The following is a 16,242-nucleotide window of genomic DNA, read 5'->3' as shown; positions in this document are numbered from 1 at the left end:
TGCGGTTCATCCAACCTTAAGTGTTCTTAGTTATGCGCTGAGCAAGTACAGAAATAGGATTGGAGGAGGAGCCCCATTATTAAGGGGGTTCCACTCTTGACAGATGTCATGGCAACGTCATAAATAGCAGGCCCGAGATAGAACCTGAGCTGGTATTGGTTTACAAAGCCAGGAAAATAAACAAGAGAGGATTTAACAGTGACAGAAAAGATAAAAAGGGTGGGAGAGAGGTAGAACACAGGACACATAAAGAGCGAGGGTTAAATGTGCTTGGACGACTGACACAGGACATAAACAGCTTGACTACATTTCAGAGAGCTGAGAGTTAGTAAAAATGGGTCATGAAACACTAAAACATATTTCTCGAGACTTGCACTAGATGATGACTTAAGTTTTTTTTTTTTGGGGGGGGGGGGGGGGGGGGGGGAGAATTGAGAGTTGTTGTGCCCATCTATGCAGCTTTCAGACCTTTTTACACATTTCATATACATATAAACAAGTACGTCCAGTACGTGCCAGAGTCTCACCCAAGAACCCTGAACTAGAGTATAACAAACTGTGCTTTCTTCTCCCCAACATGATGGATGTGCAGATAAAAAAGACTAAAGGTGACAGCCAGCTCCAAAAGACACATGATACTGACCCCACCGTTAACTGCAACAAGCTTTTATGCAACCCGCTTTATTTCTCAGGGGTAAGATGTTAAGGCTATAAGATACTTTTAACAAAAATCAACCTGGGAAATTACAACGGTTTTAAATGAAAATCATCAAGTAAACTACAACAAAAGACATAATCAACTGACTAAATTGTATCTATTTGAAATCAAACCAAAAGACCAGTTAGCAGTGACAAATACAGACTTTAAAAATACAAAAATGGTAACTAGGGGGTCGACCAATATGTGATTTTCAGGGCCGATGCCAATAGCGATTATTACAGATCATGTAGACCCATAACCCAAATTTTGAACCGATATATAGCCTCTTGTCTAGAGTAAAAATGTAAATGAATGTAAAAATTAAGAATAACAAGGGGTTTTGACAAATATTTCTTTAAATGCTTTTAAACATATCTTTAAATCTGAGAACTGTTAATAATAACAACATTAATAATAATAATAATAATAATAATAATAACAATAACTTAAAAAGTTATTTCATTTTGAGACACGCAGGATTCATTTAATTTAAATAGTCTTTTTGCGGTTTGAAATTCGATTTGATTTGTACTGACCTGCTTTTTAATTCATCAAAAAGTTGGCAAATTCCGTGACTTTCCGCTTTATACAGTAAATTCCGTTTTTTATGAATGGATTCTGCGATTCCGTCCATGTTATCTGCATCACGGAAATCACAGGGCCCTATTATATTGAGGTGTTTTGAAACTTCAGTGTAGTGATTTATTGCAACTTCAGCAAAGTCTGATGCTGCCTTAACTTTGAGAGACAACTGATGCGTGATCAGTAAAGCAGCTCCAGTCAACAAGTGCTTTCGGTGTGAGAGTGCAAAACTTTCAGTGCCTTCAGCTTTCCGTGTTGATTGGCCGGACTCGTGACTCCCAACAAATCAGATGGGCGGGGACATTGGTCTAGTCTACAGAGTGGTGAGTTCCGACAGAGGTGGCTGCGTCAGAGCCAAATATAACGCATTTCAAAATTTAATTATTTTATAGGCAAATCGGTTTTGAAAATGGCCGATACCAATAACCATAAAAATGCTTAATATCGGCCAGGCCGATAATCGGCCAGCTGCCCCTTCACTGCTTATATTGCTTATATTGATGATAAATTTCACTTCCCCTAAAGAAAGCCTTTTCCCAGTTCGTGCACATGCCACAGTATTTTAGAGAGGAAATTTGATTTATGAAGGCTATAATTTTGTGCTTCAACTAATGGTAAAATGGATTTTCCACCTCCATTATATCTGTAAGCTATACAAAGTTCGGCTTGCTGGTTATATAATAAATACTCCTTGGAGAATCTGAAAGATATTTTTATATCTTCTACAAGACAAAATAACTGAATTTACTAAAATTAACTAAACTATACATGTCATTGGTTCTTAATATTATAATACTATGTTTTGCCTCCTTGAGTATCAGACTGTTTGTAGTAGTTTGTTATATTTATGTATGAGTCTCTGGTTTGCCTTGAAGCTGCTTACTGAAAGTCCTATGCTCTGCATTTGACTTCATCCCCAACGTAGCTCAATGATGTTGAAATCTAGCTTTGCCACTAAGGACAATGGAAAGACTCATGCACACAATCATAAACGGCTGCAAACACCCCTTGATGCTCAAACAGGCAACATCAATGGTACATACAAATTTTAACATTAAAATGTAAGTTATTACTGTTATTTCTTCTAATTTTTAACATTTTGCCACTTTTTTTTTTTTTAATGGCACACTGCACAGATTCGGCAAGAGCTACAGGTATGTCAACTTACGAAAACCTTACACAGACCGAGTTTAGCTGAACTCACCCTGATGACTTCGGGCGTCTGTTGAATGAGAAGTGTTGAGCCTGTGTCCCTCACAGTAGAAACAGGTGTTTGTATGGCAGCAGGTGCACTTGAGAGTGTTGGTGTAGGTGTAGGTGCAGTCTCAGACGAAGGCACAGGAAGTGGGAGTGGAGCCACCTCTGCTTTAGTGCTGGCCAGCGTGTCCTGGAGAAGACGCATTACCTCTCGTTCCTTAGACTGAGTTCCTCTCCCAGCTCCACTCTCCACCAGCTCCTGAGCAAAGCTCTCAATGCTCTCAAGAATCCTGAGCAGCAGAGCTCCATCATCCTCTTCAGCGACCTCAACCCCTGGCTCGGGTGGCTTGGCCACAGAGGGTCTAGACAAACACACCACGGGTAGATCTTTAGCCACGGAGTTACCAATTAAATGCTGGGGGGAACCTGTCTGCTGGGCACAGTTTTTAAGTTTAGGGGGCAGTGGAGGCTCCTTTTGCATGTTTTGGGAAAGACACTCCAGGTCCATCAAAAGTTTATCAATGTCATCAGCTCCCCCTTTATTAATGTGTGAGATTGACCTTGAGAATAGTCTGGAATCTGTGCTTTTTGGCAAGTACATCTGGTTGACAGTTGAGTCGTTTTTAGGCTTGAACACAGTTCCGTTTCTGCTAAGCTCATGGAGTTTATCTGAAACACCACCACTAAGCTCAGAGTAGCCAGTGGTTCTTTTGGAGTAAGGTCTAGGCTCTGAAAGATTACAGCTGTGCTTCCCATCCCCTTTAACTGCCCTGTCAGGCATCCTTCCCACATTTGAATCCTCCTCCTCGATATACAGAGTCTCCATGGCATCCTTACAGAGACTTTCGCTACTGCTAGACAAAAGAGAGTTTGTGGAAGAGAATGTGTCCGGTCGGCTGGTTGAAACCGTGTGATGGCAGTTGAAAGGTGTTGAACTGCTACTGGAAGCTGAAGTTAAACTGCCATGTGGGAACCCATTAGTTGATGAAGGTGTACGTGCTGACAAACCAGGGAGGCTCTGAATGGCTTTCACGTTGCATGCAAGATCCCTAGAGCTATCTGGAGGTTCAGGCTGGGAGGGTTTAGTCCGAGGCTTTGTGGGCGGAGGAGACTGAACAACGTCCTCGTATCGCGGAGGCTGCTCATTGCCAAAGATAGGGGAGAAGGGAATTTGTTGCAGCCCGTGTATACTGTTAACTAGTTCGGCAAGCTCACTGTGCTCCTGCCTCACACTTTGCCCCTGTTCCAGCTCAAGAGGAAGCCTCTTCAAATAGTTGGAAAGACGAGCCATCACATTTTTATAAATGGCTTCAGGATTCCCAGAGTCATCGCTGCTTCCCCCCATTGACTTTCTTTTGATGCACTGTTTGATGATGTCCGTGCACTTCTTCAGATCTTCAGAGCACTTGAGGAGAATGTCCAGACAGGCTTTAATGTCTTCTCCTGATGCACTGCTGTCAGCCTTGGTCTTCTCAAGTATGCGGGTAATTAGGTTCTCCTCTGTGAGGCTATTCAGGTAGAGCGTGGCTACATTGTTTAGGTTCTGCTCCAGGGATGCGCTGCGACTTAGCTTATGCTCTTCGAGTACAGATTTCTGAAACAGGCCAAATGGAGGACAGTTCTCATCATTGCCTGTGAACTGGCCGTAGATTATGTCTAGATCAGTGGATCTCCTGCTGAAGGAGTCTGGCCGAACCTTACGGCCCTTTCTGAAAGTCACATGACTGGCGGAGTATTTGATCTTCTCAAATGAAAATTCCTTGATTTTCCCGCTGGCCAGGTTAATGGCTTCCCCTGTAATATCCTTGAGGCTTGCTGAGCTTTGGATGGCAGATCCTTTCTTGACTCTGGGGACGACCTGGTGGTAGTCGTCACAGAAGGCCCCAGACACGGTGTTGCTGTTCTCCAATGTTTTAGACTCAAGAATAGTGATGGGCTGGTCAGAACAGTTTCTGGATATGGGGGTATCAAGAACTTCAGCACAAGTGCTGCGGTGAGCCACTGTGCAGTTCAGTCCGTGTTTTAGTGCACCACAGGGTCCATTACAGTAGTGTACAGTGTGTTGGACACGACGGTCTATTACAACACTGTTGTAACAGTTTATGCTACTGACGACTATGCGATAGGTAGCCGCCATGGTCTCTGTTTATTCATAAATCTTGCTAGCCAACTAAAAACAATAAATGCTATGAAGACACGTTTATATAAAAATGTCAAAGTACATCAATCCTAAAAAGCAAATAAAATGTGCTTTGCTTAGCCTTAACTGCTGCTTGAGCTGATTCCAAGGAAAAAAAGGATTTCCATACCAATCCTTCACCGGTGCCCCATAGTTAAAGGGAAGTTGCACTATAACATTTAGCAGCAAAACTATCCATTCCTTAGCATGGGCCCCAATGGCCTAATGATAGGCCTGTGTGCAGTGCTCCAGATCATCCCCCCTGTGAACAGCCGAAGCCTGTGGGCATGAAGAAGTCCTCTGACTTCCTCTCCAAAGCCACAGCATACAGCCCACCTGGTGACAGCCTTCCGCTGATGTGTTCAGCAGATGTTCAACCCTCTCTCTCTTTCTTTATCTTGCTTTACCGGCCTGAATCAGATGTTTAAGAGTCCAATGTGAAAGCCACCTGTGAGTAAAAAGACAAAAGTGGGTTAGGGGGAGAGAGAAGGCACTTATTTAGATCAATCGAAATACAGAAAGTCTATGAGACCCTAGGTTATGCTACCGCATGTTTGGGCTGACTGCATAAGCTATAAACAACACTGAACTAACGGCCTCGATGCAAGTAGTCTACAACCACATACATGTTGCTCTTCTTCAGAGAATATAAGGGGAATGCTAGAAGGTTGTTTCTGCTTCAGGGTGAAGTATATTATATTTCAGTATATTAATATATAAAATTATATTTACATTTATGGATTTGGCAGATACTTTTATCCAAAGCGACTTACATTCCATTCAAGCTATAAATTTTTTCAATTAATGTCTCGAATCAATGAACTTGGCACTGCTAAAGCCATGCCCTACTGATTGACAAAACAGTAACAACAACAACAACAAACAGTTAATTGGAAGAATTGTTCTATCACTGAAGAGGTCACAAAAGAAAAAGAATGATGTACAGTTTTGACAGCAAAATTGAGGCAGTATCTTTAATGGTGGTTAAAAGCGATCACTGATCAGATTGTTCAAATTGTTCTTGGTTAATCTGTTTAACATATCTCTTATTAGTTTATGAGCATGTTACCCTTTTAACTTCTCTTTGGTACAACTAAACCACATGAAATTTTGAAAACTACAAAATGCATAAACGAGTCTTTAAGCCAGCAGTAAACCACAAACTATCAAACAAATACGAACCGAAAATAAAAAAGAAGTGCTGTAATGCCTAATGCTGGTATGCGGTTATAAAAAATACCTAAGCTTCAGGCATTTTAGGTCTCCTGTGTAATCAAATTTAGTTCTTAAGCCATCTTCAAAGGGGCCACATCACTGGAAGCTGTTAAAGAGCTTGTGATGAAAGTGCACAGACACTCTATTAGCATTCTTTGACAACACACCGCGCTCTGCCTCTCTTCCCTATAAAGTGTGTTTACTCAAGAGAGAGCTGTTCAAATACACAGATTCCATAATTGAACTGTAGTACTTATAGCTTAGGTTTAATACTGAATCATTCCCTAGGAAAGGAACTAACTTTCCCTTATTGCTCTGATGACAGATTTTTGAAAGTCTATTATTGGAGACCAACACTAACCAACAACAATCTTTCTGCCTGAGCTGCCTGAGCTTTCTGCTTAAACTTATAAACTTAACTGTGCTAAAGCACTTTTTTTTTTTTACACAAACATTTTGTTAGAAAGTTTTCTCCTTTAGTCCATAGAAAAATGACATCATATGGATTTGGAGCGACATGAATAAATGATCATTTAATGTCTCTATTGCTTACTCTCCCTCTCTTTAATGATAATTATGTCAACAGATGAGTTATTATGAGGCTGGACTTGAGAAATATTATTTTTTATATACTTGAGCTCATTATTAGCATGTCTCAACCAAATTTGTTCTCCACGACCAAAGCAATACGCTCCTTTATTCTCCAATTCGTTTTATTATTCCTTTGAATTTATTTCTCACTCCTTCTGGCCCTTTTGTTTTTCTTCCATTTTTTCTTTCTCTCACAGCAGGCCTCATTAAAGCCTTGTCTTCTCTGTGTCTCAGCAGAGTAACAACAGAGAACGAGTCTCTAGGATGTCCACCACAACCTCACCTCATATAAACTCTGACTGTATGGCCACGCATGACATTTAAAGCATAATCTGTGTCCACAATATAGCCTCGTAAATGCATTACACTTCTGTATTTCCTCACAATATCGGAACAATGGTCTCTGGTTAATGCTTTTCAGCATGGATTCATTACAGATGGGCACTAGAGAGGTGGCACCTGGAAAAACATTCAGAGAGTGAGATTTACAGGGACAACCCACACTGTTTACAATGGACTGGTCCTGCTTGCCCAGCCAGTTACTCAAAAAGCTGTTGTTGGGTGTGAGAAAAGAACATTACAATGACAGTCACTCTCTTTTACAAAAATACAAAGAAGTACAGTGTATGAAATGCATAAACAGTCAGCCAGCTTCAGGATGCCAGGATTTACTTCTGGAAGTCATGAAACTTACATGAAACATACCTGCACAGTTTTCCCTTTTTAGTAATATATACTTATTTTAGAGGAAATTACATTTCCTTGCTGTCCCTTATCTGTCATAATAAGTTAAGAGACACTGTGGTATGAAATACAATAATCAATGGAAATCTCAAACAGTTCAGATTTCTATTTAAAATAAATGTTTCTTTTGAACTTTCTAATCATCAAAAAATTCATTCATTCATTCATTCATACAGATATATCTCGGTTTCAACACTTCTTTAAGAAGCACAAGTGTTTTCAACATTTCAACAAAATATTTCTTGAGCACAAAATCAGCATATTAGAATGATTCTGATAGATGTGACACTGAAGACTGGAATACTCATAACTTAATGACTTCTGAAAATTCAGCTTTGTCATCACTAAATTACATTTTAAAATATATTAACATAGAATTTTTTTATTTTAAATTGTAATAAGATTTCACAATTTTACTGTTAGAATTTTTGAAAGGTGTTTAAATTCGCCACAACATTAATAACATCGCAGCAAGATCTATTGGGAAGCATTCAAATTCGGTGCAGAATTCTGTTATAAACCACACATATCAGATCAAACGGCGCTAACGTGGAAACCAGGAGAAACATTTGGGGCTTTCACAAAGGGCAGTTATAGGAACTTAGTTATAAGAATAGCCACCAAGGTGGTTCCCTGAGAGCTGAATGTTCCCCTAGGGCCATTTTCCCATTTTCCTGGTTGCATTCGCACTGCCAGCAGGTGTGCCATGAACGAAGTTATAGAAGGCGTTTCAGTACACAAATCACCAACATTCACCAAGATTTAATGCAGTAACGCTAACTGTAACCATGGCATTGTGTCAGAAATAGTAGAATTTATTCTTCTTTTTTCTTTTTTTTACATTATTTATCTCAAGGTTCGTTCAGCCTTTTGAGAGTGAAATTCAAGCACTTTTCAAGGGCTTTCATGTGCTTCACACTTTTTCCAGCACTTCAAACCTCTAAATTTTATCCAATTTTCATGTTATTTTTAATGTGATGATTTGTAAAACTAAAAGCTCAAAGATAGGAAAACAAGCATTTTTATTTAAAAAAAGGGTAACACTTTATTTTACAGTGTCGTTGTTACATATGTTACATGTACTTACCATAGTAATAACAGTAAATTATGCATAACATGCAACTAACTCTCAACCAAATCCTAATCCTACCCTAACCCTATAGTAAGTACATGTAGTTGCTTAATATTACAAAGTACTTAAATATATAATTACACTGTAACAATGACACCTTAAAATAAAGTATAACCTAAAAAAAGACATGAAATTACCATTATATCCAGTAGATGAAAACACACAAAAACACAAAATTCCTAATGTAAACTGAGATTCCCCCAGAGATTTATGGGCACCGTTGACTTTCCATGGCCAAAGCCCAGTACAGACACACTGAAGTTGTTTATCGAAGAGGGTAACACTCTTGAGCTTCAGTGTCCCAAAACAGAGCCTCTCAATAACACAGTGTCCTTTCAAAGTGGGCTTTGACGTAGCTGGTTGTCAAGTCGGACTGAACTCAATATGACAGGAAGAGTGTGGACCGTAGCAAAGAGACGGCTTTTTAATGACAATTTAATAGGCTGATAAACACATGATCCTGCTCTCTATAATTTGCCAGCCGTTTCTATTTCCAGGCCGGTGGGGGTTAAAGCAGAAGCCTTCACACCTTCACATCACTCAGTCAGTGCGGACGCCCATACAAACATCTTATATATCTGATGGGAGTCTTCTTACAGCATAGGACCTCCCTGGTTAGCTGGTATGGGATGGCTAATGTTGTATAAAAATTGAGATGAATGTTCCTAGAAGATTATGTTTTAATTGTCAGGCAACAGTCTTTATCTCAGCTTAATGTTGTAATTAGCATGCAGTGATTGTTATGGAGAAAGCAGCACATGAAACGCAAACACACACTGTTTGGAGAGCAAGACAACATCCACCCACATTTTTGAGACTCGCTGTACTGGCAGGAGCAGGAGGAACGAGGATGCAGCAGCCTCATTATCTTTCTCCTCTCGGTGCTTTAATGGCATGCATTCGTTCCATGTTTAATTACACTGTAGCAGTCACGCTGAGAAGTCGCACCCGTGTCCTGTCACATCTGACAGTGCTTTTCAGTTTAGTGTCAAGACTCTGGGCTATACGATGTTGTCAGCTTTAAAAAATCTGCCTAGAAATAACACCCCCAACATACTATCCTCAAAAAGAAAACAGATTTTCTTGTTATTTTTGCCAGGTAGAGCAATAAATCACGACATGCTGGTCTGCTTTTGTTTGGCCCAATTAAGAGTTGAGGGATGAAGAATCGATATACAGTACAGCTCATTAAGGAATCCCTGAAACCGAAAAAGTTTCCCTTTGGAAGGTAAATTGGGAGTTTTTGTGAGCCCTCCCTTGTTAGTGGTCAGGCTCGGTCTTGTCACTCTGCACAAGCTGCCAAAGGGAGGCCTGCCGTGAGCTTTGTTTGTCTCAGCTTGAGTAATGACTTTCAAAAGCTGTCGCTGCAAGAGAGAACCTGACCCCAGTGACAACAAAACATTAATAAAGGAAGGATTACACGCTCACTGGCTACTAACTCCTTCACACGGTGACCAGGATGCACATTTAACCCTTCAGAGCCGCAAGGGGGAAAGCGAGAAGGACGTCACAAAAGGAGGGCAAATATACGGATGTTTTAAAAACCGAAGGTAACAATTCAGTGAAATGTTGCAAAATAGACATGAAATGGTTCATTAATATTCAGAGTGAGAGATTGGGAATGAAAGGGAGTGCAGCATACAATTATTAAAGAAGAGAAACAAAGCCTGAATCAATTTCATTATCACGATGACTATTATACAAATTGCCTGGTTTCCTTTTTTAAACTACCACACACATATAAATGTACTGTACAACAAAAAAACAACAATAAAAAGCAAGCCAAGCTACAAAGCATATTTATATGGAAGCTATGATTTAAGTAGGACATCAAATCCTACCTGGATCCTAGTTGGTCCTTGAACAACATGCTTATCAATAATTCGATTTTAGGGTTAGTTCTTATTAACCTTCCATTTCCCTCTGATTTAAAGTGTCGTTAAGGTTGACGAATAATGCTCCTGGACCAAAAAAACTAACAAATTATGAAACAGGGTTGTGTGCTATTTAGAATTGAATCGAGAATGTCTTTTAAAATAAAATACATTTCCTGAATTGAATTAAGGTAGCAAAGAGGATGCAGAATTTGAATGATGCGGAATTACCCTTTTTCAAAACTAGAAGACCATTTTGAATACTGGTTTGAAGCCTTGTTTAAATAGACATAATAGAATGATGGAAACATTACCATTCAAAAGTTTGGGGTCAAAAATGTTTGTTTTTTTTGGATTTTGAAAGAAGTCTCTTATGCTTGTTATTTTTCAGTTCTTACAATTAGTCTAAAGAAACCAATACTGACCTAATTCTAGTCCAGGTTTTCCTCCAGAATGTTTCCCAAAGCTCTCTTTGGGAGCATGAATAAACCCCAAAAGAGAGACAGCGAGATTATAGATTGTACTCCAAATTTGTGTTGCAGCAGGAGGAAACCAGAAGTTAGTAATTAAATCTTAATTAGAGTTTATTGTTTTGAAACCGCAGCAATAAGACGGAACAACGAAGCGAACTATTCACACTCATATGAAGACGTCACACAGCATGAATGCCTTACCGACAAAAAAAACAGCTAATCAGCAAAGGCCCTCTGATACAACAAAGAAGCCTCTGGGAGAAAAAAACACTGCATTGATAATCATGATTCAGTGCAACAGCTGCTGCACTAACAGAAATGACTGCATCCACTGTGCATTACTTTCTAATGATTGGAGATCACAAATGACAAAGTAAAGTCAAAGGAGAGGAGATAGAGATATACAGTACGTGTCCATTTTGTGCAAACTAAAAAATCCATGATATTTTTAAATTTACAAGTAAAGGGACCCGGATGACCCCGGCCTCACTCAGATGTATCATATTGCTTGTTCATCTTTTCATTGTATTCCATTCCTCCTCTTTTGCACTTACTCTCTTTCTTCACTCAACCTCCTTGGGCAGTCCAACAGAATTTAGAAATGGTGAGCAGAAGCTTTTGACAGGGATCCCAGACAGCATGGGAACAGAGCCACAGCCCAAGCAGACAATTACATTATGCATTTGGTGACTTAATGTGCATTTAAGACACGCATGGTACTTTACAGCAGAGAGAGGGGAAAAGAACCAAAGCTTCAAACAGAGAGGAGACACATGGGAGAGAGGCACCAAACAAAAAGTGAGTGACAGCACAGTGAATGCAAGACACAATAACAAGAAAAAGGCAGCAGAGGAAAGGGTGCTTTGTAACTTTTAGAGGGCCCTATCCAGTCACGACTTGATAAGAAAACCCAGGACAGAACATTTTGTCAACTTCTTGTTTAAAATAATACTTTTATTCAGCATAGATGCATTAAATTGATCAAAAGTGACAGCAAAACGTTTACATGTTACAAAAGATCTCCAATTCAAATAAATGCTGTTCTTTTGAACTTTCAATTAATCAAAGAATGTATCAGTTTCCACAAAAATATTAAGCAGCACAAATGTTTTCTACATTGGTAAATGTTTCTTGAGCATCAAATCAGCATATTAGAATGATTTCTGAAGGATCATGTGACACTGAAGACTGGAGCAATGATGCTGGAAATTCAGGTTTGCCATCACAGGAATAAATCACATTTTAAAATATTAGAAAACAGTTATTTAAAATTGTAATATTTAAAAATATTACTGTTTTTACTGTATTTTTAATCAAATAAATGCAGCCTTAGTGAGCATAAGAGACTTCTTTCAAAAACAATTAAAAAAATTTACTGACCCCCAAATATAGTAATGTTTCAATCATTCTAAATATCTTTCACACTGCTAATAGCTGATGAATGCAGTCTTGGTGTGCATAATTGTTATGCCTGGTTAGGACCCAATGTTAGAGAAATACTCAGAATGCCCTCTGCTACCATGCAGGCATGAGCTAGACAGGTATAGTTTTTATAGTAAAGTCCAGAGCAGAATAATTCAAGTCTGCGGATCAAACATTCTTCACCTCTGAGCCCTGGTGAGCACATTATAAATGTAAAAAGCCTTCAGAGCTTATGAAGTCAAAACTAGTGCTGATATATCTCCACATTTACTACGTGAGTGGACTGTAAATGAAGTCAATCTCTATAGTTCACTCTTACAAAGCTCCATCAGACGCCATCAATAAACTGCATTAGTTGCATGAGCTGTTTTATATCTAGAGATTTTTAACACACGCTAGCTCATTGCAGCATTCTCATATAGAGCTCTGCAGTACTTGTACACAGTGGCCCCAAAAAGTATTTGAACACTTAAGCCACAGTTGAAACTGTATGAAGCTCATTGCATCATCGCTGCATTGCAAAATATTGAAACCAAGTATAGCATTTATTTTAAGACTGCGCGAGAACACCATTCAAAAAAACATTTAATAAAAAAATCGTTTTTTTTGTTACATTTTAATTATAAAAACAAATTAAGACCAATTACATATTGTTCAAAATTTAGGGATCTATATTTCCTTTTTTATGAAATAAGTATCTTATACTCACCAAATCTGTATTTATTTGACCAATAATACAGTAAAACAGTAATATTGTGACATTTAGTGACAATCTAAAATAACCATTTTCTATCTTTATATATTTTACATTTTAATTTATTCCTGTGATGGCAAAGCTGAATTTCCAGCATCATTACTCCAGTCTTCAGCCACATGATCCTTCAGAAATCATTCTAAAATGATGATTTAGGGCTCAAAAAAAAAAAAACGTATTATTATCAATGTTAAAAACAGTTTAAAATTATATAGTTTAATATTTTTGTGGAAACTGTGAATTTGACCTTTTTTCAGGATTCTTTGATAAAAATAAAAAAAAGTTCAAAAGAACAGCCTTTAATTAATATAGATATCATTTGGGCAGTTGTGGCATTGTAACCCAAAGGTCGTGGGTTTCGATTCTCTAATTCTCGATTTTTAAAAACCACCGCAGCAAAAATGACTGAGCTTAAGCAAGGCACCTAACTGCATTTTTTCTGCGGTGGCTGTGCAAATCCAATGATATATTGGAAATGTAATTGTCCACGCTCATTTCCTCTAGTTTTTCACATTTAAATTGCCATTGCCATCACTTAACCTAACATTTAAAGCCCAATCTTCAAAAACACTAATAATTTAATAACACAGTTAAAAGTTAAATACTGTTAAGTGTTAAACTGTTAAATCTTTAGCAAATCTCAAAATGAATATCCATTCTTTTAAGCTGTGCATTATAATGTATACTGATGCATAAATTCACTTGTAGCTTTTAACATACAGAAATTAATTTGCGTTTATAAAAAATAAACATTTTAATAATCGATCATAACATGCATTATATTTTCATGTTATGGCCGATTACTACAATTTTGTAAATGTTTTGTCTAACATATTATATTATTGTTTATCATAATTAATCACTGGCTTATTGCATCGCCCAGAATTTTTATACAAGTGCATCCCTACGTCATGCATCTGCTAAAAATCACTTTGGAGGTCAGTTCCTTAAAAGTCAATGCATAATGACACAATAAAGTTAGTTTTGAGAAAAGCTCTATGATGGCACATAATTTCCTTCCCTTAAAACACATGTAATGACATTCTTTAGACATTTTAAGTGCAGCTTAAGTGTCCAAATGCAATTTGGGCACACTTCACATATGTAATAAACAATTGGATGGGGGTGGAAGAGAAGATCCTGACAGAGACTGGCGCCCCGAAGGAAGTAACTCGAGCCTGGCTCCTTGTACCGCAGCGCCTCGCCACTTTGGTGACAGTGTAGTATGGCCATCCAACAGAGATGATAGACAGCCACAGGAGAACAGCATACTGATGACACAGTCAACCAGGATAGACACATCAGTGTCCGGTCCGGGAACGCAGAGCAATGCTGACTAACACTCAAGCTCATACCACATAGGTGCTTTCTGCCGGTCACCACAACCACACCCCTTACCAAACAGACGATGAGGCACCCTACAACAGAGGGGTTTGAAGGAAGGGCACTGCTGGTTTTCCCACAGGCTGGAGGGTGAGAAGCAGTGATAGCGGGCAGGTGTTAGTTCTCCAGCTGTCCAGAGACTTTCACAATTTTTCACGGTGACTCAACTCCTGATGAGAAAAAGGGCCACTTCATTGCATGTACAGCGCATGTCATTTTCTACATCCTGCACTTTCCAATTTAATTCTCAAGTTTCAACTTTTAAGATTAACTGAGGGATCCTTAAAGGGATAGTTTAAATAAAAATGACGTTTCTGCCATTATTGACTCACCCTCATGTCATTCCAAATCAATGAGACTTTGGTTGATCTTCAAAACACAAATGAAGATATTTTTAACACCTGAGAGGTTTCTGTCCCTCCACTGAATGTCAAGCTAACCAACACTTAAAAGATGCAAAAAGTTCATAAAGGCAACGTAAAACAAATCCGTATGTATCAAGCAACCCATGTCTTGTGAATGGATCCGATCACTTTATATGATAAACAGAGTTAATTCAGGCTTTTATTCACATATAAACACACAGAGTGCATTACATATGGTAAACAAGGAAAAACAAAGATGAGTAAATGATTTTCATTTTTGAGTGAACTAACCCTTTAAGGACCAATTAATAATTCAGAAATAGATTTTCAAGTTGAATTTATTTTTATTCCACATTAGTTATCCTCCATACGAAGATGTTGTGGCTGACATCACAATGTATTCTCCCTGTAACTTCTAGAGCAATTTAAAAGAACATTTCAAAAGATGAGATGAACGCTGAAAGGAGACCCATTTCAACATGACAGCTCCTAAAAACCACTATCAGGTACAAACCCTCAGCTGGAGGAAAAACAAGGAATAAAAGAAAAGCCTATTTCCCACTGAATAAAAACCGTGAAACTCTTTGAAACCTCAAGCTTTGGAAAAAGTTCTTCCACAAGTCATGTGGTTTCACATGGTTAGCAAAAGAGAAAAGAATAAGAATTGTGCCTCATAAATATCTACTTCACAAAGCCACTTTCTTTATTATATAAAGGACATGGAGTGTTCATTGATCACATGGAGTGTTCATTGATCTCGATATAAATTAAAGTCTATGGGTGGTCGAGCATTTTCTGTCTCAGCACCACGTCTAGAATGCTCTACCATCGGGAATTGGAGACTGTTTTAAGAATTCTTTGTAATTGAATTGTGTTTGTTTTATTGTATTTTATTGTTGTTATTCTCTTTTTGTGTATTGTAGCGCTTTGAGTCTAAGAAAAGCGCATTATAAATAAAATGTATTATATTATTATGATCACAATTATGTACACCGATCAAACCAGAGATGATACATTATCAATGAGAGTTTCAATTTTCATTAATTCATGAAGGCCAAACCCACTGCTAATGCCCTTAGCATATTTAATAAGTCCTTAAAAATGTCATCATGTAATGTCCATGTGCAATGTTGTACATTAATCCATTAACCTGTTCAAAAAGAGTCAAGAAAGGCACTAAAATTATAAAATTTTAAAACTAGCAGTAGCCAATGGTCATGAAACAAAACAGGCATCTGCCAGCCTAATTAAAACGATATATTATAAAAACAAATTTTTTCAGCAGACTTTAGTCTGAACTATAATATTTTATAGGTTAAGATAAGGTAAAGAAGTTTTCACATGAAGTTGTCTTGGAGAACTTCTCACAGTTAACAGCATGACTACAAATCAGCCAGAGGTCATACAGCTGAAAGCTGTTTTAGAATATAACAGTTCAATGGACTGATCTGCTGAAATCCCAACATCTAATGAATAAACGATGATGCGATTAAACACCTGACAATGAGACTGAGAGCTAATGAGGGAATAGGAGATAACGAGAAACATAACCTCAAAGGTAAACTCTCCATTTTATAACTAAGGGAATGGAGCAGTACATACTGTTTTTTTATAAGAAAGAAGTATCTTAT

At 38.2% G+C, this 16,242-nt stretch overlaps 1 protein-coding gene across 4 annotated transcripts in view; it reads right to left on the bottom strand.

Annotated features, from left to right (window-relative positions):
* ppp2r3a (protein phosphatase 2, regulatory subunit B'', alpha) overlaps positions 1 to 16,242 on the bottom strand; it is a 77,015-nt gene that overhangs the window by 29,489 nt on the left and 31,284 nt on the right. For 3 of the 4 annotated variants that reach the window (XM_082171984.1, XM_082171987.1, XM_082171986.1), the window contains one exon: positions 2,487 to 5,106. In XM_082171984.1, the coding sequence (XP_082028110.1) occupies positions 2,487 to 4,616 (2,130 nt within the window). In that variant the 5' untranslated portion in view covers positions 4,617 to 5,106. Of the gene's footprint in view, positions 1 to 2,486; positions 5,107 to 14,261; positions 14,417 to 16,242 lie in introns of all 4 variants that reach the window. The other variant, XM_082171985.1, reaches the window with a different exon arrangement.

Source organism: Leuciscus leuciscus (assembly GCF_965113295.1).
Source record: "Leuciscus leuciscus genome assembly, chromosome: 6".
In the NCBI taxonomy this organism is placed as follows: Eukaryota; Metazoa; Chordata; class Actinopteri; order Cypriniformes; family Leuciscidae; genus Leuciscus; species Leuciscus leuciscus.
Note: the sequence above shows the minus strand (reverse complement) of the source record. Positions and strands in the feature narration are given on the sequence as shown.